A 25,679-nucleotide genomic window follows, 5' to 3' on the forward strand; every position below is an offset into this window, starting at 1 on the left:
GAGAGTCTGGGGAACTCCAGGCAGAGAGGAAAATTTTCCAGTTTAAACAAAATAACAGAAATGTTCAACCTATCAAATAACCATAACACATCACCCGCCATGGGGAATGAAAGGTCTTTATCAATAGGAAAAATAAATGGCACAGGAAATATTTTAAAAGGCAAAAATTGCAAATACATATTAACAGAGAGGGTATAAAATTCAATGCTGAGCAATGCACTTGTTAAAAAAAAAGAAACAGAAATGTCTGAAGTCGTGAGCACTTAATGTTAACACTCATTCCCGATCTGGCTGTCAAATGTAAAGCATGCTGTCCAGTAGAAAACCCGGCTCTGGCTTTGTCCAAACTACCTAGTACTTAATTTAAGCAGGAGTACTTAATCTCTCTGACTGATTCAGTCTCTTAATCTGTAAAATGGATACACTTTATGTACCCATAGCTTTGTTGTGAGTCACAAAAGAATTTTGGACAGACAAGCTTTATTAACTCTACAGTGTGGCACAAATCAGAGCATCCCTTTTCACATTAGTTTGATGTGGAATTTATTTCATAGATGGCAGTAAATTCTTCCTGGTTTATTGATGGTGAAAATATGCTGAATATGGTGGAACAAATCAGGTGAAGACAATCATAAAAGTTTAGCTGAAAACAGAGGAGTCTGAAGCAAGTGACATACACAGGACAAACTGTAGAAAGTGGTCGCATGACCTCGAACAAACCACAAGAGAACATATTCACATAAACACATATCGATAACAAGAAAATGCCACTGGTATTAACTGTAAACCACTTAGTACCCAGCAACGACATTTGTCTACTCCACCTCCAAGAACATGCTACTTAGTGCGTGTGCTTTAGGCATAGTTCTTTTGTACATACGACCTGACAAGTTCAACTTTTTAAAAACGCTTAGTACCTCGCCAAGAGACTGCCACAATATGCAGTGTAGTTGAGATACCCAAGTGGATACTTATTTAGCCTTCTTCAAAAATAAGATCCAGGAGTTTTACGTTTCATTTTATCAGTCTGATGTCTAAAGGTGATGACAAACCTCTATTTGGTGCTATTTCTAGTTAGCCACCGATCACGGAAAAGAGTGCATTCTTTCAAATAGCGAGAGCTTTCTGCACTCTTCAATTCTTACGCTGAATTAGCGAGCTTTTACTACTACGAAAGTTTAAAATGAAAGGAGAGCGTGCCCTGATTCCCTACTCGACTTATCACGCTGTACCAACAAGGAGGGACCTCGAAATACCAAGAACGGGTCCTGCTGCTGGTGGCCGCGCGGCCCGCCTGCCCTCGGCCTGGACGCTGTCCCGGAGGACGCGGGCACTGCCGCCCGGCTGCCGGCGTGGGAGGGCCGCAGGGGACCGGGGAAGAGCAAGGGTCGGGGGCGCCCCCTCGGCCCGGGCCCGCGGCCCACCGCCCGGCCTCCCTCCCGGCCCGCGCCGCCCGCCGCGCTCACCGCGTTCTTCTTCTGCACCATTTTGTCCATCTTCTTGGCGATGCGGACCACCTCGTCCTCCATGGCTCCGGCAGGTCGTCCCCGCGCCCAGCCCGCTGGGAAGGGGAGGTGGGCGAAGCTAGGGCAGAGGAGACGGCAGTAAGCAAGCCCCGGCTCTCTGCAAGCCCCAACACCGCAGGCCCGGGCCTAGGCCCTTCCTCACAAGCCAAGCCCGCCGCGGCAGCAGCGGTGGAGGCTCCTCCCCTCGCAGGCGACGCCAATCGAGCTCCGCGCGCACCGTGCAGGCACTACCCATCGATCGCAGATTGTCGGGCAGGAACGAGCCTAGGCTTCCGCCTGGCGGGCGTCGGCCTCAGCAGGGGCGAGCGGGCGGTGGGGTAGTCGTCCGGCCGGCTTCCTGCCAGTGGGTGGTAGAGGTTCGCCTCTGGGCCCGGCCCCGCACAGGCTGGGGTTTCCGCCCCAGGTCCCTCGGGACGGCTCCGCGGTTTAGAAGCTAGTGAGGCCCACAGTAGCTCGAAACGGAGGCGGATCCGGAGAATGGAACTTTGGCGGGCTTTAAACGCTGTGGGAACCCAAGCTCGCTCGCCGTGGTAGACGGCTACGGGAAACACGGACCCCCATCCGCTATATAGCCCACTAGGCACGGATTTAATTGTTTTGAGCGGTTCCTTTTTTAGAGTCAAATTGTTCGTGAGCTCGTGGAGGATGAGAGCCAATCCTGGTCTTAGCGCTTCGAGTGGTTGAATAGCAGTTGAGAGAAACCTGATCAGAGCAATCAATGCATCTCACCTGCTTCTGAAGAACAGCGAGGAACTGACGTCCGTGAGAGTTGTGATCACGAACACAAATAGTGGAGAGCGTAGGCTCCTTAAAAAGGTCTTTGTCCAGTTACACCTTTTACTACTAACTCATGCTATTTGCAGTCATAAACCCCACACCAAGTTGAATTATTATTAAAACCCACCGCTTGTTCTTTCTGTACTGAGGTGACAAATTTTTCCTAGGTCTGACTTGTTTGGAAGGAAGAATCATTTGGATCTGGATCGTTTCCCTTTCTCTTTATTTTGCTTATTGCCTTTCATTTTTAAATTTTCTTTTCATTATTGATTTGCAGCTTAAATTTTGGTAAGAATATATGATTGGGAAGTTATTGATTCTAAGGTATTTGTTGAGATTTGTCTTGTCAATTTTTGTAACTATTCTACGTGTCCTGAAGAAGATTTTGCATTCTGTAAGACAAATACAGGGTTCCGTATAAGCCCATTAGCCAGAAATGTATTGCTGCAGTATTTATATCCCTGTTTGCTGTCTGCTTAATGCATCAGTTAATAAGCATGTAAAAAATTTCCTTTAAGGTTATGGATTTATACAACTTATTCTAATTATCCTGTCCTTTCGGTTTTTTCCCCCCAATCAGTTGATTAATTTTTTTTTACTGTGGTAAAGTACACATAACCCAAAATTTACCATTTTAACTATTTTAAATTCTGTGGCATTTCAGCCAATAACAATGTTGTACACCCATCACCACTAGATAGTTTCCAAAAGTGTTCTGAAAACTTTCATCATGTCAAAAAAAAAAAAAAACCTGTACCAATTAAACAGTCACTTCTGATTCCCTCCTCCCTCCAACCTTTGGCAACGACTAATCTGCTGTCTCTATGGACTTGAGTATTCTGAACATTTCACAGACATAGCTTCATACAATATGTGACCTTTACTACTGTCTCCTTTCATTTAGCGTATTGTTTTCAGGGTTTACCATATACCACATTTTGTTTATTCATTCATCAAATAATGGGCATAAGAGTTATTTCCACCAGCCCTTCACTATTCCACATTTTCACTCTTAGGAATAGTGGTGCTATGAACATTCCTGTACATGGTTTGTAACCAGCCCCATAAGCAAAAAAAACAAGCCAAGCATCTGCTGTCTCCAAGAAACGCATCTAACCTGCAAGGATGCATTTAGACTCAAAGTAAAGGGGTGGAAAACAATATTTCAAGCATATGGAAGCCAAAAGAAGGCTGGTGTGGCAGTGTTGATCTCAGACAACTTGGTTTTTAAATCAACAAAAGTAATGAAAGACAAAGGGGGTCCCTATATAATGGTGAAGCAAGAAAACATTTTTAATAGATTTTTTTCCTTGTAGTTCCCAGGCCAGTAAGATCTGTTGACCAGAACTTTGTAACTTTCTGTTACACTAATGCATTCTCTCCTGAGTTTCTTTCCCAGAAATGGCGGAACCTCCTTGTAGCCATGAGATAACTACAAAGCCTCACACCACCTGTTTGTTTGGAGGAGACAAGGTAAGCCATACTCCACCACAGACCTTGCCCCAAGAACCCACTGAGCATGCAAACAAGGCTGAAAGAATGAGCAATATTAAACCCTAGCCTGTTATAACATTAAAAGCCCTGCCCTGGGGGGGAGGGGGGAGGAGGGAGGAGGGGACGAGTATTTCCATACACAAAGAGTGCAATGCTCATCACCCGAAGGATGGACATATTTGAAACTCGGACTTAGGGGGGAAGGGGGGGGCATGGGCAACATACGTAACCTAAACATCTGTACCCCCATAATATGTTGAAATTAAAAAAAAAAAAATCCCTGCCCTGGGAGGGAGTTATCTGCCATTTTTTGGTCATAGGACATATGTACTAGCATGATTTCTCACTGCGCTTGCATGCCCTGCACTCCACCCCAAACACACTCACTCCCCTCATGCATTATTCATTTTGCCTCAGAAAAAAACCCTGACCCTGTTGGGAGGGAGGCGGATTTGCGTACCACCCCTTCCAGTAGATGGCATCTACTGTAATAAATCCTTTCTTCCTTGACAATCCTCATTGTCTCAGTAACTGGCTTTCTGTGCAGCGAGCAATAGTGAACCCCCTTTGTGGGTTCATTAACAGTTTTGCGTGAACACCTGTTTTCAGTTTTTTTGAGTGTGTACCTACAAGTGGAATTGCTGAGTTATACAGTAATTCTATATTTAAACTTGAGGAACTGCCAATCTGTTTTTCACAGCAGCTACACCATTTTGCATTCCCACCAGCAGTGTACTAGGGTTACCCGTTTTGGGTTTGCCCTTTTTTTAAAATTCTAACCACCCTAGTGGGTGTGAAGTAGTATCTCATTGTGAGTTTGATTTGCATTTCTCTAATGACTAATGGTGTTGAGCATATCTTCATGTATTTTTTGGCCTTGTGTATGTCTTCTTTGGAGAAATGTCTATTCAAGTCCTTTGCCCAATTTTTAACTGGGGTGTCTTTTTGTTGTTGAGTTGTGAAAGTTCTTTATACATTATGGACACTAGAGCCTTATCAGATATATGATTTGCAGACATTGTTTCCCATTCTGTGGGTTGTCTTTTCACTCTTTTGATAGTGACCTTTTATACATAAACCCTTTAAATGTTATAAAAGTCCTATTCATCTATTTTCCTTTGTTACTTGTGCATTTGGTGTCAAACCTCAGAAGCAATTGCCAAGTCCAGGTCATGAAGGTTAACCATTGCCATTTTAACAATATTAATTCTACCAATTTAAAATGGGATGTCTTTCCATTTATTTTGATCTATTTTAATTTCTTCTGATGATATTTTGTAGTTTTCAGTGTGTAACTTGCTGGCCTCATTGGCTAAATTTATTTCCAGGTGTTTTATTCTTTTAAATGTTATTATAAATGGAATTATTTTCTTAATTTCATTTTCGAATTGTTCATTGCTAATGTGTACAAATACAACTGATATTTGTGTGTTAATATTGTATCCTCCAAATTTGCTGAATTGATCTATTAGCACTAACAGGTTTTAGGATTTTCTCCATAAGATCATTTCATCTGTGAAATAGCCTCATTCTTTCCTTCTAATTTGAGTGCTTTTTATCTCTTTTTCTTGCCTAATTATTCTGGCTAGAACTTCCATTACAATGTTGAATGGAAGTGTTGAAATTCAGAATCCTTCCCTGGTTTCCAATTGTAGAGAGAAAGCTTTCAGTCTTTCCCAATGGAGTATGATGTTAGCTGCGGGTTTTTCATAAATGCCTTTAGCATATTGAGGAAGTTTCCTTCTATTCATAGTTTGTTGAGTGTTTCTATCATGAATAGGTGTTACATTTTGTCAAATGCTTTTTCTGCATCAATAGAGATGATCATGTTTTCCTTTATTCTACTAATGTGATATATTTTAATAATTGATTTTCATATGTTGAACCATCCTTAAATTCCTGATATTCCACTTGGTCATGGTGTATAATTCTTTTAATATATTCCTGCATTGGGTTTGCTAGTATTTTTTGAGGACTTTTAAATCTATATTGATAAAGAGTAGTAGCCTGTATTTGTCTTTGTATGTCTTTGATATCTGGGTAATATGGGCCTCAGAGAATATATCAGGAAGTAGTCTTTCCTCTTGATTTTGAAAGAGTTAAGAAGTATTAGTGTTAATTTTTCTTTAAGTATTTGTTATAATTCATGAATAAAATCATCTGGTCCTGGGATTTTCTTTGTTAGAGGTTTCGGTTACCAATTCGATCTCTCTTACAGGTCTGTTCAGATCTTCTGTGTCTTTTTGAGTCCGTTTTGGCAATTTCTGTGTTTATAGGAATTTGTTCATTTCATTTAGGTTATCTAATTTTTTCACATACAATCATTCATAGTATTCTTTTATAATTCTTTTTACTTCAGTAAGGTCCCTAGTGTCCCCATTTTCATTTCTGATTTTAGTAATTTGAATCTTCTCTCTTTTTTTTCTTGGACAGCATAGCCAAAGATTTGTCAGTGTTGTTGATTGTTTTCAAAGAACCAACTTTTGGTGTAATTAATTCCATCTATTGTTTTTCTAATCTGTATTTCTTTTATACTTAATCTAATCTTTACTATTTCCTTCTGATAGCTTTGGGCTTAGTTTTCTTCTCTTTTTTCAATTCCTTAAGGTGTAGAGGTAGGTTATTGATTTAAGATCTTTCTTTTTTATAAATGTAGGCTATTACAGCTATGAATTTCCATCTGAGCACTGTTTTCACTGCATCCTTTAAGTTTTGGTATATTGTGTTTTTGTTTTCATTTGTCTCAAAATATTTTCTAATTTCTTTTCAGATTTCTATTCGACCTATTTATTGTACTCCACTGGGGTCGCCCCCTTGGAATGCTCCTTACTGGAACCTTGCTACCCTGTTGAGAGGAAGCCCAAGCTGGCCCCATGGAGAGGCTCTGGGACCATGTGGAGAGAGGTCTGGTTGTTCCAGCCAACATGTCCCACATCCCCATGCTGACAGCCAGCATGAACTGCCAGCTGTGTGAATGAGGCCATTGTGTTTTCCTCCAGACAACCTAACACCCCAGCTGATACTGCAAATAAATGACTGTTGTTGTTGTAATCCACTGTGTTTTAGTGTGTGTGTGTGTATTTTTTTAAGCGATAGATTACAGAAACAGTGATTTTTCTATTGCTCTCCTCTAGTCTCTCTTCAACTGACTCCAGCTACTTTTGCCCTCTTTTCCCTTGTGTGCTAGATGCCTTCAGCACTGCACTCAGTAAATAGCCTACAGCATCCATATTTTTTTAAATAAAGCCCTTCCAAATAAAGGCACACTTTGAAATGTATTAAGAATATTTTCCATCATAAGGATAGTCACTACTGGAGTTCGTAAATGCACTCAAAGAGATTTTCTTCATTCAATATATCTGCCAAGTAAATGGAGATTTGTGACTACTCAATGAAGTGTCACTTGCCTATCGGTAAAACAGTGTTGGTTCTGGTTATTAGCTGGTACTTGGAAATAGGCCCATTATAGGAAGTGAACTCATGTCATCATCATATTCCTTAAAACAGAATTTTGAATGCTTTGCATGATCAATGCGTAAAGGACAATTCAACATGTGAAAGGGAGAAAAAGTAAAATTTTAAGAAAAACCAACTAGTTGATGAGTGACCCTTTGTTGAAGGGAAGTAAGAATTTTGTTTAATTTTAAATAACGTTCATAGAAATAGTCAATCACTCCTTCATCCAACAAATACTGAGTGCCTGCCATGGGCCAGGATCATTCCAAGTTCAGCAGACAGCAGTGAACAAAACAAAGTTCCTGCTGTCAAGAAAGAGATGATGTGAAAGACTGCAAGAAGAACAAACTCGAGAGAGAAATCCAGGAGTTTAGTTTGGGCCAGTTAGGTTGGTGATGTCTAATAGACGGCTGAGCAGACATGCAAAATAGGCTGAGGACATTTATCTGGGAGTCTAAACTGGCTAATTTCCTCTAAGCTTCAATAAAATGATCAATATAATTCCTTTAAGAATTTAGAACTATTGACTGGGTGCAGCAGCTCATGCTTGTTATCCCAGCATTTAAGGAGGCCGAGGTGGGAGAATCACTTGAGGCTGGGAGTTCAAGATCAGCCTGTGCGACAAAGTGAGATTCCCATCTCTACAAAAAATTTTTAAAATAGCCAGGTGCGATCGTATACACAGCTACTTGGGAGGCTGAGGCAGGAGGATCACTGGAGCCCAGGAGTTTGAGGTTGTAGTGAGCTGTGATTGTGCCACTGTACTCCAGCCTGGGAGACAGAGAGAGATCCTGTCTTGGAAAAAAAAAAATTAAAAACTATGATTTTAAACAGAAATTATGTAGAATATTGAGTTAGCATTTACTTAGTTGTCCGGTGGTTGAAGCCATTTTATCTTCTGTGACTGTTACTGAAAGTTCAGCACTTGTCCCCGAGGCCACATCAGAAGAACAAGGACAAGTGGTTTGAGGAAAAGGGGAGGGAGATTTAATAATTTGCCATCAAATGAGGAAAATGGCAGACTCCCGACTTATAGTACTGATTTTCCTAACAATAAACAGAAATACAGAGCTTTTAAGGGGAAGGTTTTCAGCTTCAGGCTATTTGCTGTTTAACCTTAGTTGATGACTCTGATCCATCCTACCTTTGGCAAAGACAATCCCGTGACCTCAGCCCAGACCTTTGCTGGGATAGTTCTGTTGAGCCCTCTCCTGTGGTACAAAGAAGGACACCCCCCTACGCCTCCCGACCAGTGGCCCGAGGCAGAGATTCGGGTTTCAATTCCCAAAAAGAGTGGGGGAGGTTTTAAAAAGACAGAAAATATTTTTGTGCTTTTTCTTCAGACTGTTCCCTCTGTTTCATATTCCCCACTGTCAATTTTACCCTTCCATATCCATGGGAGGAGGGGCGACATAGTCACCAAGCTACTTCTTGCTGAATTGGGGCGATGTTTTAGATGGATGTTTTATACTTATGCCATTGCAAAGATACAGGGCTGGGTAAGAAAGAAACGTGGGACGTCTAAATGCAAAACTATTTGGTGCGTCCTGTAGGTGATCCAAGTGACTGGTTTCTGCAAATTCAGAAATCATATACAGGAACACTTGCACCCAACAAGGTTTAGGATGACAAACCCAGCAGCAAGACAGATCAGCAGCAGAGGCGATAGCCAGGGGAAATCCTTACTAACAAGTTGTCTCTCCGTCCTATAAAAAGAACAAACAACCAAAGAAAGGTTAGCAAACGTATCAACATTTTCATTTCTCCTTCATCTTAAACAGCTATTTTAGATAGCCTAAAGGCTGGCCCATCGATTGGGGCCTTGGGTCCTCTTCTTACATGGGACACCTCTTTATTGTGGTATGGAGGACCCAAGGCTTTTACTCCTGACAATTTCAATGAGGCATGAGTTGTTACAGGCACTTCATAGGGTCCCTTTCACATCTCTGCTTCCAACTGGGGCAGGGACCTGAAAGAGGCAAGCTCATGCACAGTGGTTAGTATCTGTTCCACTCGCTTGACATGTTGCTTTACTCTGCTTTCTTTACTCATGGTTATATTACCATACTTACCTTGGGTGCTAGCAAGGATCTCTCGTAAACTATTTCTTAGGGGTTTAACTTAAGCCTGCTTGTAGGGGCTACCCTTATCCAGAGGAGGACAAGTGGCAACAGTCTATCCCACTTTAGATGGGTTTCCTGCATCTATGCCAAGTTGCATTCTAGATGTAGGGCTTTGCTTACTTGCTTGATTACCCCTCCTACAAAGGAGGGTCCATTATTACTCCTGTGAAACACCCAGGGCTCTGTGGAGTGTGCTCCTGGGTCCTGTCGACAATGGGGTGCCTGCTGATGTCCTCACTGTAGGTGGAGGAGCTGCTGAGCTGTCTCTGCAGCTGCCTGCCCATGGCGTCCATCACCAGCATGCCATTTTCCATCCGCTTGGCCTCTTTCCCTGCACCGCTGATGCCCATCGTCCCATCATCCTCCGAGGCCTGTTCCTGCGCTGTGCTGGCGTATGTGCATAGCAACTTGCTGAAGGCCCTGTCCCAGGCCAGCAGCTCCTGCTAGGAGCCCATATCAGAGTGAGCTCTTTCAGAAGGATTCTGGCAACTTCAGACGCTCCTTCCATTCATGTAGGATAAGCCTCTACCCAACCTGAAAAGGTATCTACTAAATACAAGTTTAGGCATCTGAGTGACACTGCCCACATTAAGAGGCGGGGAGGCCCACACTTTGGGCCCCCTGTGCAGCAGGTCGCTTTACTGCCTCTGGATTATTTCAAGCACACAGTTTGTTGCAAACGGGGTCCTCTTAAGTGAGGTCCCACCACATCTGTTAAGGCATCACGCCTCTAACATGTGCATTCATGCAGTTGCCCCATTAGAGGCCGAACCACGGCCCTGGGCAGGCGAAAGGGTCCATGAGAATTCTGTCTCCACTTAGCTATGCTGTCAATCCCAAGTGTCAGAGCCCCGTCTTAATGTTAAAGGAGATCTAAATCTATCCAGGGTATCCCAGGTGGCAGTGTCATTGTCGTGATCACTGCATAACCAGCCCTTCATTGTCCATAACGCTGCTCCTGTCAGTGAAAAGATCCCAACCTGGCTCTGGAATCAGCCGATCTGACAGATCCATCCTGCTAGGACAGACAGCCTCCAGAGCCTCTAAGCAGTCATGCTGCAAAGGCTCTTCCACTTCGGCTGGTAACAGGGTGGCAGGATTGAGAACAGACATAGTATTTGATAACAGCTCCCAGGTAGCTGCTACTGCCCAGGGGCAAGGGGGCCAGTTTTTCACAATATTGTTCAGTGGCTTTGACAAGTATGCCACTGGCCGTGGGATGTCTCCCAGCATCTGTACAAAGACTGCAAGGCTCATTTCATGTTTTTCATATTATTCAAATATTTTTTGCAAGTCAGGCAACCCCAAAGTGGGGGCAGTCATAAGACTCTGTTTTAGATTTTTAAAGGCATTTTGACAGTCTGTCTCTGGTTGAGATCAGGTGCCCCATATCTGTCCCCTTAAGGGCCCTGTACAAGGGCTTTGCCATCAGTCCAAAGTCTGGGATCCAGACACCATTCTTAGGGACCCCAGATAAGTAACCTGCTGTTTGCAAATATGTCCAGTTGCAAGTTCTGAAAAGTCCTGCTAAGCTCCCATCAAACAGGGCAGGAGAGCCCTTTCAAACCCATGAGGCCACTCCAGTCCCAGGATCCTGCCATTTAAATGTGACTGAGTACCATTCATAGTCAAGAGGACAGTCACTGCTTGCCTACAGCTTCGTCACTGTTGGTCTCTCCCCCACCACTCCTGTCTGGCTCCTGGGCTGTGTGCAGCTGGGAGGAAGTGCCCCTAGAACGCCTCTGTCCATGCAGTTTGGCGCCAATTCAATCTCTGCTGTCAATTTCACTGAGGGCTCCTATGGGGATATTTGGAGGCAGAGGGCTCTGGGCCCCCTCCATCATCATCTGAGTTCTGGACTTGAAAAAAAAAAACATTTGCTCTCCTGGGAGTTTCTTTCTTTTTTTTTAGAGTTCCACAAAGCACTATTTATTTTTTTATACATATGCATAGTCTCATTTAAATTTACTACAATTGAAATAATTTCATTTTTAAAATGGAGAAAGTAAGATCTAAGCCCTATTTTACCTTTTTCTAACATTTATTTATTCCCTCCCATGGCACTTTTGAATTTGCACAAACACTACCTCAGCGAATAATTTTACAGAGTTACATTTGGGCTTCTTATTGCTCCACTTATGAGGACTGTCTTGACTTTTTCTATGGTAACTACCAGAAATGAAGTCACTAAATCCTTACTCTTCTAGATCTGATAGTATAATCAATCTTGAATGGATTTACTTAAGATCTGAAACCATAAACCTCTAACTTCTTTGCTTCTACAGAATCTCCTATGGCTTTTAGTTCTTTTCCCACGAATAACTGCTTTAGAGTTGATTCTTTAAAAATGAGGAATGATTTCTCAAACTCTGTTCTTAGTTTCTAGGTTTTTTTTAAACACTTAATACTAATGCCGAACAAGGTACATTGAAATTAGGTAAGAAATCAACAAAAAAATAACTTTGGTTTGTACTTACATATTTAAGTAGAGGATCTTTACATCAAAATTAAAGGACAAAGCAATCACATTTTAAGAAACCTCAGGGCATTATGAAGTGTTTGGTAGATAGATGCCAAAAAGCAGTAACTGTGATTCAAAATCCAGAAGACCTGGATCATATACAGTTGGCTATTTTGAATAAATTTTAAATTATTTTGTACCACTATTTACCCATCTCTAAAATGGGGATATTTTCTGGTTTCCTCTCTTCTGGGATGTAAAAGCTATTATTACATGCCTCCTTACTCTTCAATATACCACAAGGTCACCACTCTTTTTGTATGCTATTTTGCTTTCTAAACCTGGAACTCTTCCAGCAAAGTCTTATTTCTGTGGTCTATCCCCCTACTGAGCTTCCATAGCACTTTTACTGCATCAGTTTATATTCATATATTAGTAATGTTTCTAATTATCCTATGTGTTAGTTATATTTAACCTATGAGCTTCAGGATAGAAACCATATTTGTATATCTGGAACCTTGAACACAGGTAGGAACAAACTAATTATTGGTTGGTAGGTAGAACTTTGGATCTCTTAAACATATGGCAGAATCATAAATGTGGGATAACACTGCAGTAATGAAAATTATTATTGAGGCAGAAGGTCTGAGGTCATTTGCTTTGGGTTTATTTTTATTGTTACAAAAGATATTATTTGCTCTTTTGAATAAATATAAGCGATACTTTGAGGGTTACTCATCAGCTTTGCTTGGAAAACAAGCAAAGCCTCCTGGGAGTTTCCTGTTACCTAGAGCCCTTTGCAATTTTGGGGCAACGGTTCTTTACAATGTCCTTTCTTTTTACGAAAAGCACACTGATTGTACATCGCCCTGCTCCGGCTATGGGTGCCCTCTGGCCAAATTGAGTCTCTCGTTGGGCATTAAGAGAGACCATTCCCATTCCTGAAGCATAACGTAGTGGTCGTGGGACTAAAGGATTATTTCAGGTCGTGCCCTCTCCCGCCCCTCAAAACATCAGTGTGGGGGCGGCCGCGAAAGCCGCGGGCGGGGCGGCAGGACTCGCGCAGGCCCCGCGGCGTGGGCTTGAGCGCCGCCGACCCGCATCTGCCTGTGGCTCGCCCCACCGCGCGGTGCCCGTGCCTTCCCGCCCCGTTTGGCACGTGCTCGGCGTGGTCGGGAGGCGGGCGCCCCTCGCTGCACGGCAGTGTGCTCGCAGGCCCCCTCCTGCCGGGTACGCCCGCTCCGGGCTGCAGGACACGCAGCACCTGGCCTCGCGGGCTCCCAGCCGCTGATCCGGAACTGGTGCGGACCAGGGCTAAAGCCGAGTATCGGGACTATCCCACCCACCCCCAGTAGAGGTCTCTCGTGGACCACTGACTTTATCCCAGGCCTTTGCACTATGGGATCTTGTCCCATTTACCTGGCCTTTGACAAAATAATTCCAGTTATCAACGTTTACTCAATAACCACTTCTCCCTACACTCCAGCACATACATATTTTGGACATAGGTTTGTAGCTATAAGTTGTGGAGCTTCTCTCTGTTGAAATAAAACTCAAAAGTAACAAACACAGACAATACAGGGAATCACCAAGACAAAATGCCAAGGCCTACAAATGGGAACCGTCTGAAGTAGAACCAAAGTCTCAAATGAGAACCAACATCTCCTGATCCAAAGTGGACAAGCAAGAACCAAATTCTCTCAGATGTGGACCAGCATCTCCCAATCTCCCTGGTTCCTTGGGAACCGCAAATGAGTTCCAATCCAAACCACTGCCCTAGTTCCACTCAACCTTGTGACTTCCACCCCAAATGGTGCCTCCAAGCAAATCCAACAGGAAGGCCTAAAAACCTCCCCCAAATGGGTGGGATCAAGGGTCTCGGCATGCCTACCAGGAAACTTACCAAACCCATGGCCAAGGCTGTCATGACACTTCCCATTCAGGTTGGTCAGAGTTGTGTCCAGATTCAGGGAGAAAGAGACAGGGGTTCCCTGGAGCTAAAACAGGCTCCAGGCTGCTGGGGCCACCCCTTGTTCTCCCACCTCTACAAGACGTTGCTCCTACCGGCAAAGACCCACGGCTTAACCCGGGTCGCTCGCCACCGCCTACAGCAGCCGTCACAGGGTGTCATTCCACTGAGCACTAATGGGTCCACCCAGGGACACCTAATTCTGTTACAGAAAGTTTGGCACTTGTCCCTGAGCCCACATCAGAAGAATGAGGACAAGTGGTTTGAGGAGAAGGGGAGGGAGATTTGTAAATTTGCCATCAAATGAGGAAAATGGCAGACTCCGGTCTTAAAATACCGATTTTCCTAATTATAAGCAGAAATACAGAGCTTTTAAGGGGAAGGTTTTCAGCTTAAGGCTATTTGCTGTTTAACTATAGTCGATGACTCTGATCTGTCCTATCTTTGGGAAAAACAATCCCGTGACCTAAGCCCAGACCTCTGCCCGGATAGTTCTGTCAAGCCCTGTCCTGTGGTACAAAGAGCAAAGGACACCCTCCTACCACTCCCGACCAGTGGCCTGAGGCAGGGATGCAGGTTTCAATTCCCAAACAGAGTCAGGGAGGTTTTAAAAAGACAAAACATTTTTACCCTTTTTTTCAGGCCATTCCCTCTGTTACATGACTTTTGGGGGTTGATCTTATCAGCTTGACTTCCCCGAAAAATATCACAGGACATCTTTCAAGAAATCCAGTGAAATAACTGTATTATCATCTATGTCATATGTGAAGAATGGTTTTAAAAATACAATTATATTCTGGCTAAATTTTAGTGCTATTTTAGGAGTAAATTAATTTTTTAATAGTCTAAATCTATATTTAAAAAAAGAAACAAAAGTATAAATCTAATGTATCCCAGTAAGAAGGATTTTAATTATACAGAAATCTAAGAAAGTATACGTGTCTTAGAAGTGATTATAGGAACACAGTTGCTAATGTTGGCCAAATACCCTGTGTTATTCAGTCAGACTGTGCAAGAGTATCAATCAAAATAAACATCTATGTCTAAGCAATGTTGAAAATTCAAGAACACAGGATGATGAGGAGACCCATCACCATGAGAGTTAAACCAAAGAGTGTCATATACAAGAACACAGAGAAAAAGAAAGTTGGATAATTCAAAACGAAATTAAAAGAAAAATAAACTGCATGTTTTCAATTTCTACCTCAAATGAGCATTTCTGAAGCCGTGGGGCACAGGATCAGTTCTGTCAGTTTTAACCAATATTGAACACAAAATAGAAAAGAGCTTCCACACTTGGAAGACAAAGCTGAAGAAACAAAATAACAGAGATGGAAAAATAGGACAGAAAAGATAAAACAAAAGAGAAAGTCAGTAGAGGTCACATAACTCAACAGTAGGAGTTCCAGAAAGGGAAATCAGGGAAAAAAGAAAAAACCCAGAGGAGAGGCGATTATCAGTGAAGACATTACATTCTCCAGCACTAAAAACCTGCGGTTTTGATTGAGAGAGTTCAGAGTGCCAAGCACGTAGGATGGAAGCATGTCCTCACCAAGACACATCATCATGGACCACTGGGGGAAAAAATAGGGTCCTAAGAGTTACAAGAGGAAAAGAAAGTGGTCACATATAATGTAAAGGGCTTCTAGAAGCCGACAGGCTAGAAGACCATAGAAGACCTTGAAAATTCTGAATGAAAATGACATCCAGTACATATTGTGAAACTATCAATGACGGGAGAAGAGAATAAAGACATTTTCAGACATTTCAGATCTCAAAATTTTTACCTCTCACACACATGTGTAGGGAATGGACACAAGGATGCGTGCCACCAAAAAGAGGGCACAAATCAAAAAAGGGAATGCACAGGACACAGAAAACAGGAAATCTGACATATGTGGCAAAGGGAATCACCAGGATGGTGATATGCACCAGCTAGAGAGGGCACCTAGCCCAGACTGCGCCGGGGGCCGGGGCTCCACAGCTGCACCGCCCTTCCCCTTGCCGTGAACCCACAGGCATAGTTAAAGCCAATGGAACCATCGCATTTACTGACGACAGCCACAGGGGCCTCGTGTATGGCTGAGACCATAAAGATGTTGTGCTCCAAACACAAATAAATGGCTGAAACAGAAGCTTCATGACTCTTTTAAGTATTATCTTAGCACATTGTTTCCTAAAACTGAAATGCAGAAATAAAAATCTGCCTGAATTCTAGGAATTCTGTATAGTCTTACATACTTCTACATGCAGACATACAGGAAGCTGCTAACAGCAGCAGCCTTTAGGGCAGGTGGGTTGTGGTTCCCTGGGAAAAAGATAAGCAGACCTTTCACCACTCACCTTTTTTTTATTTTGACTTGTGTACTGCAAGTAGTAATTGTTCAAAAATGAAGTAAAATATATTCCTTAATTTAAAAAGGAATGGAATTAAAAAGATCTGAGCATCATACATAATGAAGATAAGTTTTTTGAAACCTAAATATATAAAACTATCTAATACACATATATTAATGTTCACTATAAATGTATTTAATGGGTTATGATGGAAAATGTTTCTTATTGTAGGTTTCAATGAAGTTTGAAAGTGGTAAACCAAGTACTTCTGTAACTGTAAAAAACTGCTTTCCTGCAATACTTACTGAGCATCCACTGGGTCCTAGGCACTCCCAGGTCTAAGATGCGTGTGCACAGTGGGCGGATGTCCACACACAACCAGAACACTCCCCTGTGGTTCCAGTGCTCCAGGTGCAGTGCCCCTTCCTCTGTAACTGCAGTGTCAGGGAGAGGCTCTGGCTTCATATGAGCATGCCACTATGGGGAAACTTTGAAAAAAATAAAGATGATAAAACATCACTGTTACAACATTTTTTAATTTTAAGGAATATTATTCTAAGACAAAAAATACTATTAATAATATCATAGATTTATTCCAATATCTTAAAATATCTTCTGTAACATTCCACTTGGATGGTACAAAACCACAAAGTTCTTCTCTAAGGAAGGGTGCAAATGGAATGTAATATTGCTTTACTATACTATATAGAATGAAAACTGTGAAGATGAGGAAATTCAATGATTCCATTTTTTCCTAGATCATTTTTGCTGAAGAACTGCTCATTTGACATCCTGGGAGCTACCTTGTTGAGATTTGCCACCACCATGTAGGAGCAGTGAACCTTCACCAGCTAGCGTAATGAATGTGACGCCACCTACACCCATCCTGTGGGATATCTAAAAGGACGTTTGTCAGCATCACATGCCAATCAATCTATTAGAGAAATCATACACATAATTACTTTTGGCAAAATTCTCCAACTTAACTTTTAAATAGCTAAAATATAATCAAGGTATCCATATGGGCACATACCTGGAACTATGAACATACCTGTCCACAAATGTTCAATTTTACACCAATGGCACCCTGGGACAGTCGAGGGCACAATCACATTTTTAAAAATCAAGAGTAAGCAGTAAACACAAAAGGGCAGTTTCACAAGGCAGAGAATCCTGTTTCTTGGTAGTAGACAGAAAAAAACTGGCTAAAGAAATAGGTTCATAGATGGTACAGTCTAGAATTTGATTCCAAGTATCAATCTTGAAGACATAGCTATAGGTATCCCAACATAGAGTCTAACATTTTACATTAGTAGTTTTTTATGCAAGTTTTTAAAAATAACCTACCAAAAAACCAAAATCACATTTCCTTTATTAGCCACCTTAATAACCATTTTTATCCCTTAATGACTTTAGTTCAATTTGGTTAGTGTAACCACGAAACTGTGTAGCCTAATGGTCTAGGGAAAATTTTCTGGTTGCAAGACAATGCCTTGCTATGGAGCCATTATTAAACTCTGAGTGAACCCTGAATTAAATATAGAAATTTGTGAATGATGATATATTTCTAAAAATGTGAAAAGCAGGAGATTTCAGGAAGATGGTAACTCCAAGAAGAGTCACTCAAGTACCAAAATGACACCCTGGAAATAGCTCATAGCAAAACCTAATTTTCTGTTAGGTTCATCAGATGGGTGAAACTACTCAGTCACTAGAGAACAGATGGGGGCTGCGTAGGTAGGCTGCACCAAGGGACTTGTCCTCTTACTGATACACAAGAGGAAAATGACTTTTGGTGCCAGGTGGCTTGTACTTATCCCCAGCAAGACAGTCTGGTTCCTTTAACCCCATTTTGTGTCCGGGAGAAGGTAGTGAAAATATTTCCATAAGAGGTAAAGACTACAAGGAAGCTACAAGCTCACTGTGGAAAGGTATGAAAATGTCATGGTAGAGCTGTTGATTTTAACAGTTTTTTTTTACTGGGGGACTATCTGTCATATATACACCACAGAAAAATTGCCCCCATCTCCCTAAAAAAGTCATGCAGAAAAATCAGATTCCTAATAGAAAAGAAAGTATACATCCAAAGGAGGCAAAAATATGGTTTAAAAAAAGAAAACATGGAAAATATTTTCACTATGAAATGCCTTGATTTGCCTGTGATTTAGTACTTATTTCACATTAACCAGATCCAATTGCTGTCATAAATCTCTATTATGTTTTAGAATATCTATTTTTTAAAAATATCTGTTTTTCAGTCAGAGCATAAAACTTATATTTGTGCATCCACATGTAAGCTATCCTGCTTAGTATTAATACCATGAAGCCAAAGTACTAAAAGATCAATGAAATAATTTTTAAAAATCTCCAGTCACAGACTAACAATATATTTCTTCAAGTTTTCTGGACTACATTACCAACATGTATTAATGCAATCTGAATTTTCAGATATAAATACCGGTCAATGGTTGGTTGTCAAAACTTAAAAGCCATCCACATTGTTGGTGGGAATGTAAATTAGTACAGCCACTATGGAGAACTGTGTGGAGGTTCCTCAGAAAACTAAAAATAGAATTGCCATATGATCTAACAATTCCATTACTGAGTATATATCCAAAAGGAAATCAAGTTAAGTGCTCATCAATGGATAAATGGATAAAGAAAATGTGCTCATTCAGATCTGATCATTCAGATCACACACACACACACACACACACACACACACACAATGGGATACTATTCAGCCATAAAAAAGAATGAAATCCTGTCATTTGAAGCAATATGGATAGAAATGGAGGTCATTATGCTAAGTGAAACAAGCCAAACATTGAAAGACAAATACAGCATGTTCTCACTCAAACGTGGGAGCTAAAGAAAAGTAAATCCCATGAAGATAGAAAGGCTATTAGTGGTTACCAGAAGCTGGGAAGGGGAGGGCAGATGAAAAGAGGTTAATTAATAGGTACAAATATACCATTTGATAGAACATCAAAAGGTTTGATAGCTCAATATGTTGACTACTGTCATAATAATCTATTGAATATTTTTAAATAGCTAGAAGAAAATAATTTAAATGTCTCTTGCAATAAAGAAAAGACAAATATTTAAGGTGATGGATATCCCAATTACACTGACTTAATCTTTACAAATTATATGGATGTATTAAATTATCTCATGTACCACGAAAATATGTACATTTATTATGTATTAATAACAAAATAAAAAATGTTAAAAACCAAAAACAAATAATAATGTTTTTAAAATCCTACTGTTTTAAATACCAATATAAGTAAAAGACAATGCTTTTGAAATTTTGAAAATACAGATAAAGATATTCAACAAGATAAAGATACTCATTAAATATATTTAAAGTTCAATTTAAAATGTATCAACTGCAGAGTGATAGAATAGTTTGTTCCTCAAGTTCCTAGAAACTAAAAGTATACGCTCCCTAAAATCAAATATGCAGACGATGCAAATTGTGTATATTTTAAAACAACATGCTGTAAGAGCTTATGCAAAGCAATTAACAAAGGTGATCCACTGCCATAATGTCTAATACCTCTATAAATAGAAGATACCTCTTAAAATATTCAATAAAATTATAAAAATTCAAAAAAAAAAAAGAAAACTTAAAAGCTGCAGGGTTGGGAGGACCTTCAGAATACTGACTCTTAAATCGTAAGTAAAATTATTCTTAGAACTGGACCATAGTAAATGGAACGCCCTAACTTTTCTTAGTTCAAACTTTGCAAGTTGACTGTAACATTCATAATCAGGCCCTTTTATGTGCTTTAGGCAGATATACGCACTTTGCAGTCTGTGCTTTATAAGAGAGCAGGTAACTCTAGCACAGAAGAAACTACATAATGCAGAACAGGGGAGGACTTCAGTGGCACCATTCCATTTTTATTGATCCGGACTGTTGCTTTCAGTCCTGCATTGAGGCCTCCTAGTATGTCACCGACCATCGCACAGTCCCCAGGTTGTACTCTGAGATTGCAGCAGTAATAAAATATGGACGGTGCTGGCTTCTCTCTCTGCTCTCCACCTATGACAACAGTGTTTAAATAGGACTGACAGGCACAAGCTTCGATCTTCTCTCTCTGGGTCTGTCTGTTCCCGTTCATTAATAAAAGTTGGCGGAGCTCCTTTCGAAGTTCAGCAAGCATGGTTTTGACATCTTTTGCTAGTATCATATGCTGTAAATATGTAGATTTCCACAGGAAATAACATTCTTCAGCCAATTTCCTATTGGCTGCACCACCTTTTGTTTCCTGGATTGCTTCTTCCCAGCGTGCAGTCCTTAGATCAATACTGCACGTACTGTAAGGGTGAAAACATTCCTTGCTGAGTTTAACCTGAACTTCAGCGCAGATGATTTCAGCCTTTTCTTTACAATGGTATTTTGGCTGTAAGAGCTCTATCACCTAAATAAAGGAAAATAACTCCATTAACACACTTCGTGTGTTTAATAGTCGTGTCCTAGGAAGCCGCGATCCTACAGGTGGCAGAGGGAGTCTGACTCCACTCCTCCGGCAGCAGCTCCGCTCGCCGCACCGTTGCTGGAGTTCAGAGACAGAGTGAAGCTCTTTCCACGTCTCTAGACAGTTCGTTCACATTTTTAAAATCGATTTCTATTCTAAGAAGATTATTCATACATCGCTAACAATAATCCTTCCTTTGGTAGTTTAAAGTCCAATATCTTTCATTCTGGTTATGAAGACATGAAAATAAAACTTGTGTTTACTACAGCATTTTAAATTTCTGACTACCGTTATTTATTCTTCCCAGAAGAAATGACACTAGCTCATCTAACCTTTTCTCATCTACTAAATCAGTTCACATTCTGAAGACCTATGTCGACCATCACATGAAACGGAACCCAATTCTGTTCTCTCAAAACCAGGTTTTCGATTTTCCAGCAGGGGCTGGAAGACCGTCGCGGCCGGCCGGGCTGTCGCCTCCTGCCGCGGCCTCCGCTCCGCCGCGCGGCGCTCGGGCGCCGGGGCTACCAGCGACACGTCGTCGGGGCTCCGCGCCGCTCACGGCCCCGGCGGGAAGTGCCGCGCTGGCGCAGAGCGCGAGGCGGGCGTTGGCGGAGAGCGGCCCGCAGCGAGAGCGCGCCCGGACGCTGGGAGCCACGCGGGGCGCGGGCCCGCCGCGACGCCTCCGGGTACCCTACGCCTCAGACGCCCCACGCCTTTTTAGACACTTTTCGTTTTTTCCTTGGGGGTGATCGTGGAGGGCTTCCCCACTAAACTGCGTGATCTTCGTGGGCAGGCCCTGTTCGTGTTTGTCTTTTTTTTTTTTTTATTTGAGCAAATTATGGGGGTACAGATGTTTAGGTTATGTGTGTTGCCCTTGGTTCCCCCCCACAGAAGTCCGTGTTTCAAATATGTCCATCCTTCGGGTGGTGCGCATTGCCCTCCTTGTGTATACAAATACCCGTCCCCTCCTCCCGTGTTTGTCTTTTACAAATCCCAGCAGCTTACACGATGCTTATGCACTTAAATAAGCAGGCTCCAGAGACATCCCGTTTATGGGGCCCTATACTAATGAAAACACGCATTGACTTTAGGCACTAACTCGCAGAATTAACATTGTCTTCTGAGTGCCGTGGAACTTTGGCCTTGATTCCTCATACCTGTTGCCCTTACTCCATCCTGGTGGTCTTTGACTATTGCACATTTTGAGTGTTAACATACCTTGTAGTTGGGACGCAGCCTTTACTGTTATTGAAAACCTTCAGTATGAAAGAGGTAGTTTTCTTCTCCCCCTCCACCCCTTGGAATTTAAAGGTACAAAAATGTTTGTATGTTACATAAATCTAAATGAGCATTTCCCTTCCCCACCTCCCCAATTTTACCGTAACCGATGACTCATTTGAGAGCAGAAATGGCCCCTCTTCAGTCCTAGGCTTCCATCTGCCCCTTGAAGTAAGCCTGACAAGCCTCGGGAGTCATACTGATGATGGGATTCAAAATAATAGTTGCCTTTTACTGAATTCTGATTGTGCTAAGTAAGTGGTTCCCAAAATTATCTGCACATTAGCATCACCCACAGATCTTTAAAAAACGATTACAAAGCCCAAGCCACGCCACAGACCAACTAACTATTGTGATTTAGTTGGAGAGTAGCAGTGTTTCTTGATCCTCGCCACATGATTCTAACGTGCAGACCAGTTTGAGTGCTGTGGTCAATATGTGGCATGTGTTATTCCATTTTATCTTCCCCCAAATTCTATGAAGTACGTCCTATTATTGCCCTTTCCACACATGAGGAAACTGAGGCTGAGAGACATTAGGTAAACTGGGGGGTTACACAGCAGGTTAGTGGGGGGGCTGGGATTTGAACTCAGGCTTGCTGTCCCTTAACTTTTGCATTTGCTTTTCTCACTGGATCCCCCAATAAACGGTCCTTCTTAACTTTTACTGCACCCCCTCTTTTAACAAAACTAGGAAGAAAGGGGGATGCTGTGTTGCTGTCATGCTAATTTCTTGTCCTCTAAGAGGCCCTGGCAGACCAGTGCCGTTATATTTCAGAATGCCAGAAGCACAGGAAGTCTTTACTCAAAACATGATTCCCTCACAGGTCACATAAATTCAGTTCAGCAGGTGTTTATTGAATGTTTAATCTTTAAAAGATAATATACTTTGAAAGTCAAATTGGGTTGGCGGCGTGACTACCCCGGCTAACTAATCTTTTCACTCATCTTTCTTAGTCTGGTCTGCTGCATCTATAAAATGGGGATGGAGCTTGCCCGCCTGCTTCTTAAAAACAGTGCTGCACGTATTAGTGCTTTGAAGGCCATCTGTGTAATTGTATATAAATGTAAGGTGCTGGCTATCCGAGTGACACAGTGGAATATTTTTCTGCACTTCAAAAATGACATCTTGATGGGGTGGGAGCGTGTAGGAGAACAGTCAGAACAAGAGGTGAGTAGTGGAGAGAAGACGTAGTTGAACACGGCTAGAGTGAGGAACGCCTGCCTGAGGGGCCAGGAGAGGAGGCTGGGAGAAGAGGCTGACAGGAAGCAGGGGAGGGAGACAGCCTTTGCCTGTTCAAGTCTTCTATGTAGGGGATTGACATTTGGGGAGATCATTTCTAGTGTGACTGTGAAATAACTCCATTCCTCTCATTCCAGCCTTCTCAAGCCAGTCAAGTTCTGACCCTCCGTCAACCCGGAGTCCCCTGTTCAGTCCCTGCCTCTGAGCCTGAAGAGAAAGATGGAAAGAAGCTATGGGGGAAAGGGCAAGGCTCCCCTCCATCTCCAGCCTTCCCTTCAGTGAGGAGCCTTGGGAAGGACGCCTCTCAAATGCCTCATGTCCTTTGAAAGGCCTAAAACTGTCACAGGGCATCAAGCTTTGGAACATTTGGAGATCTTATTAGAGCCCTTTGCCACTGGTGAATTTTAAGCCTTTCTGTTGGTCATGAAAGCCAAGGTTGGAACGACTTCCCTGTTTGGCTGAGCTACTTCATTTGACTAATACAGATGAAGAGAGTATTTTTGCCCAGGAGTTCTCTTTTCAGATATCAAGAAGTGGGACTCAAGACTCTTTTTGAGGAGAGATAGGCTCTTTTAACAGGAATAATCACCAGCATAAACCCTATCAAAATTTTGTTCTAGAGCAATTCTAATCTCAGATTTAGGATTTGTGACAACCTGCTTCAAATGTAGCTATTCTATTAGGTTCCTGTGGTCAATTCCTTATTCTGCCTTAAGGTGCCCCTTCCCCTCATCTGATCTTTTTTTTTTTTTTAGACAGAGTCTCACTCTGTTGCCCGGGCTAGAATGCATTGGCATCAGCCTAGCTCACAGCAACCTCAAACTCCTGGGCTCAAGCGATCCTTCTGCCTCAGCCTCCCAAGTAGCTGGGACTACAGGCATGCACCACCATGGCCAGCTAATTTTTTTCTGTATATTTTTAGCTGTGCAGCCAATTTCTTTCTATTTTTAGTATAGATGGGGTCTCGCTCTTGCTCAGGCTGGTCTCGAATTCTTGAGCTCAAACGATCCACGGGGCCTCCCAGAGAGCTAGGATTACAGGCGTGAGCCACTGCGCCCGCCCCCCCCATCTAATCTTACTGGCCCTGTGTGCCTGTTACTCCCAACTACATGTTCTTTCTAGCCCCGTTTTTTCTTTTGAGTTCCTGCACTATGTCCCCTGTCAAATATACTATGAAAGAGACTCATTTTCCTCCCTAAGTGCTCTCTCTTCTGTGCTCTGATACATTAGTATCTTCCACCCAGTTACCTGAGCAAGGAACTTCAGAATAACGTTTGACTTCCTACCTATACAAATCTGTTCATGTAACCGCCTGCATTTACAATTTCTTATTTCCTCATTGTCAGTAAGAAAAAGTCTAAATTCCTCATCCTCTCGTGTGTTGGCACCAACCTTTATTTCTAGCTACTTACCAAACAGCTCTATGCTATTCCTTCCGCCTAGACGCTCACCTCTCTTTAAGGTCCAACTCAGGTGTCACCCCTGTGGAACCATCTGTAAAAATAAAAGGTCACTATCCTCTGTACCTTTTTATAGTTAACCACATTGGATTTTAACTCCTTTGTGTTGGGGACTCTGATTTGTATTTATATCCCTAGTGCCCTGATCTAAAAAGTAAGTAAATTTACCAAAGTATGGTAAAGTTCTCCTTTATTATTTAAAGGTGTACAGCATTTCACCACTTTGCCATTGTGTTTGATGTGTTTTCTTTTTCCTTTCTTTTTTACTCCCAAGGTAGAGACATAATTCTGGGAGTACAAAGCAATTTCAACTCTTTTAAACGGGGTACATTCTTGCAGGTGTGTTTCCATAGGTTACTGTGGCTGGACTGCCCAAGCTTAGGCCAAGAAGCATCCAAGGAATGTATGTTCCTGGATTTTATATAATTGCTGCCATGGCAACAAAAAACATTACCTAGATACCTTGCAAGAAGCTATTTGGTTGCAAAAATCAATTGTAATATCCTTTGACAGGTGCATTAAAAAATATGTGAACAAAATACAGCACTGGTTTAAGAGTGAGTTTAAAGAACAGGAAGAAATACAATCTAATCTTTGTTTTAGAAATGTCACCATCTCACTGTGGCAGGAACATGGAGGATGAACTTGATGTGGTAACTGGAGATAAGACCACAGCAACAGTCTAGGTGGGAGATGAGTCCAGCTGACACTGAGATATAAGCGGGGGCACGTGCAGTGTGGGACAGACTGGGTGACAGAGTGGAAGGTGGTGTAATTCACTGAGTGAACACTGGACGCATGTACTTCCCTGGCATTGTATCAAACCTAGGCTGGGTATGACGGCACGTGCCTGTAATCCCAGTTCTTTGGGAGGCTGATGCCAGAGGATTGCTTGAACCCAGGACTTCAAGGTTACAGTGAACTATGATTGTGCCACTACACTCCAGCCTTTTTCAAAAACGAACAAACAACTGTTTACATCTTCTACAATTTCTTTTTTTAGTGTTTCGTAGTTCTCCCTGTATAAGTCTCTTACATCTTTCGTTAAATATATTCCTAGATATTT

General features: G+C 42.1%; 2 protein-coding genes across 2 annotated transcripts in view; both read right to left on the reverse strand.

Moving 5' to 3' along the window:
• The window catches only part of TCEA1 (transcription elongation factor A (SII), 1), a 42,435-nt gene extending 40,619 nt beyond the window's left edge, over positions 1-1,816 (reverse strand). Inside the window, exon 1 of the mRNA XM_012661452.1 lies at positions 1,467-1,816. Within this exon, the coding sequence (XP_012516906.1) occupies positions 1,467-1,529 (63 nt within the window). The 5' untranslated portion in view covers positions 1,530-1,816. The remainder of the gene's footprint in view (positions 1-1,466) is intronic.
• An 18,154-nt stretch (positions 1,817-19,970) lies between these two features.
• LOC105824058 overlaps positions 19,971-25,679 on the reverse strand; it is a 117,717-nt gene continuing 112,008 nt past the window's right edge. Inside the window, exons 3-4 of the mRNA XM_012661391.1 lie at positions 21,070-21,324; positions 19,971-20,573 (exon numbers count right to left, since the gene is read on the reverse strand). Of these exons, the coding sequence (XP_012516845.1) occupies positions 19,971-20,573; positions 21,070-21,324 (858 nt within the window). The remainder of the gene's footprint in view (positions 20,574-21,069; positions 21,325-25,679) is intronic.

Source organism: Propithecus coquereli, unplaced genomic scaffold (genome assembly GCF_000956105.1).
Source record: "Propithecus coquereli isolate 6110/MARCELLA unplaced genomic scaffold, Pcoq_1.0 Scaffold71, whole genome shotgun sequence".
Lineage (NCBI taxonomy): Eukaryota > Metazoa > Chordata > Mammalia > Primates > Indriidae > Propithecus > Propithecus coquereli.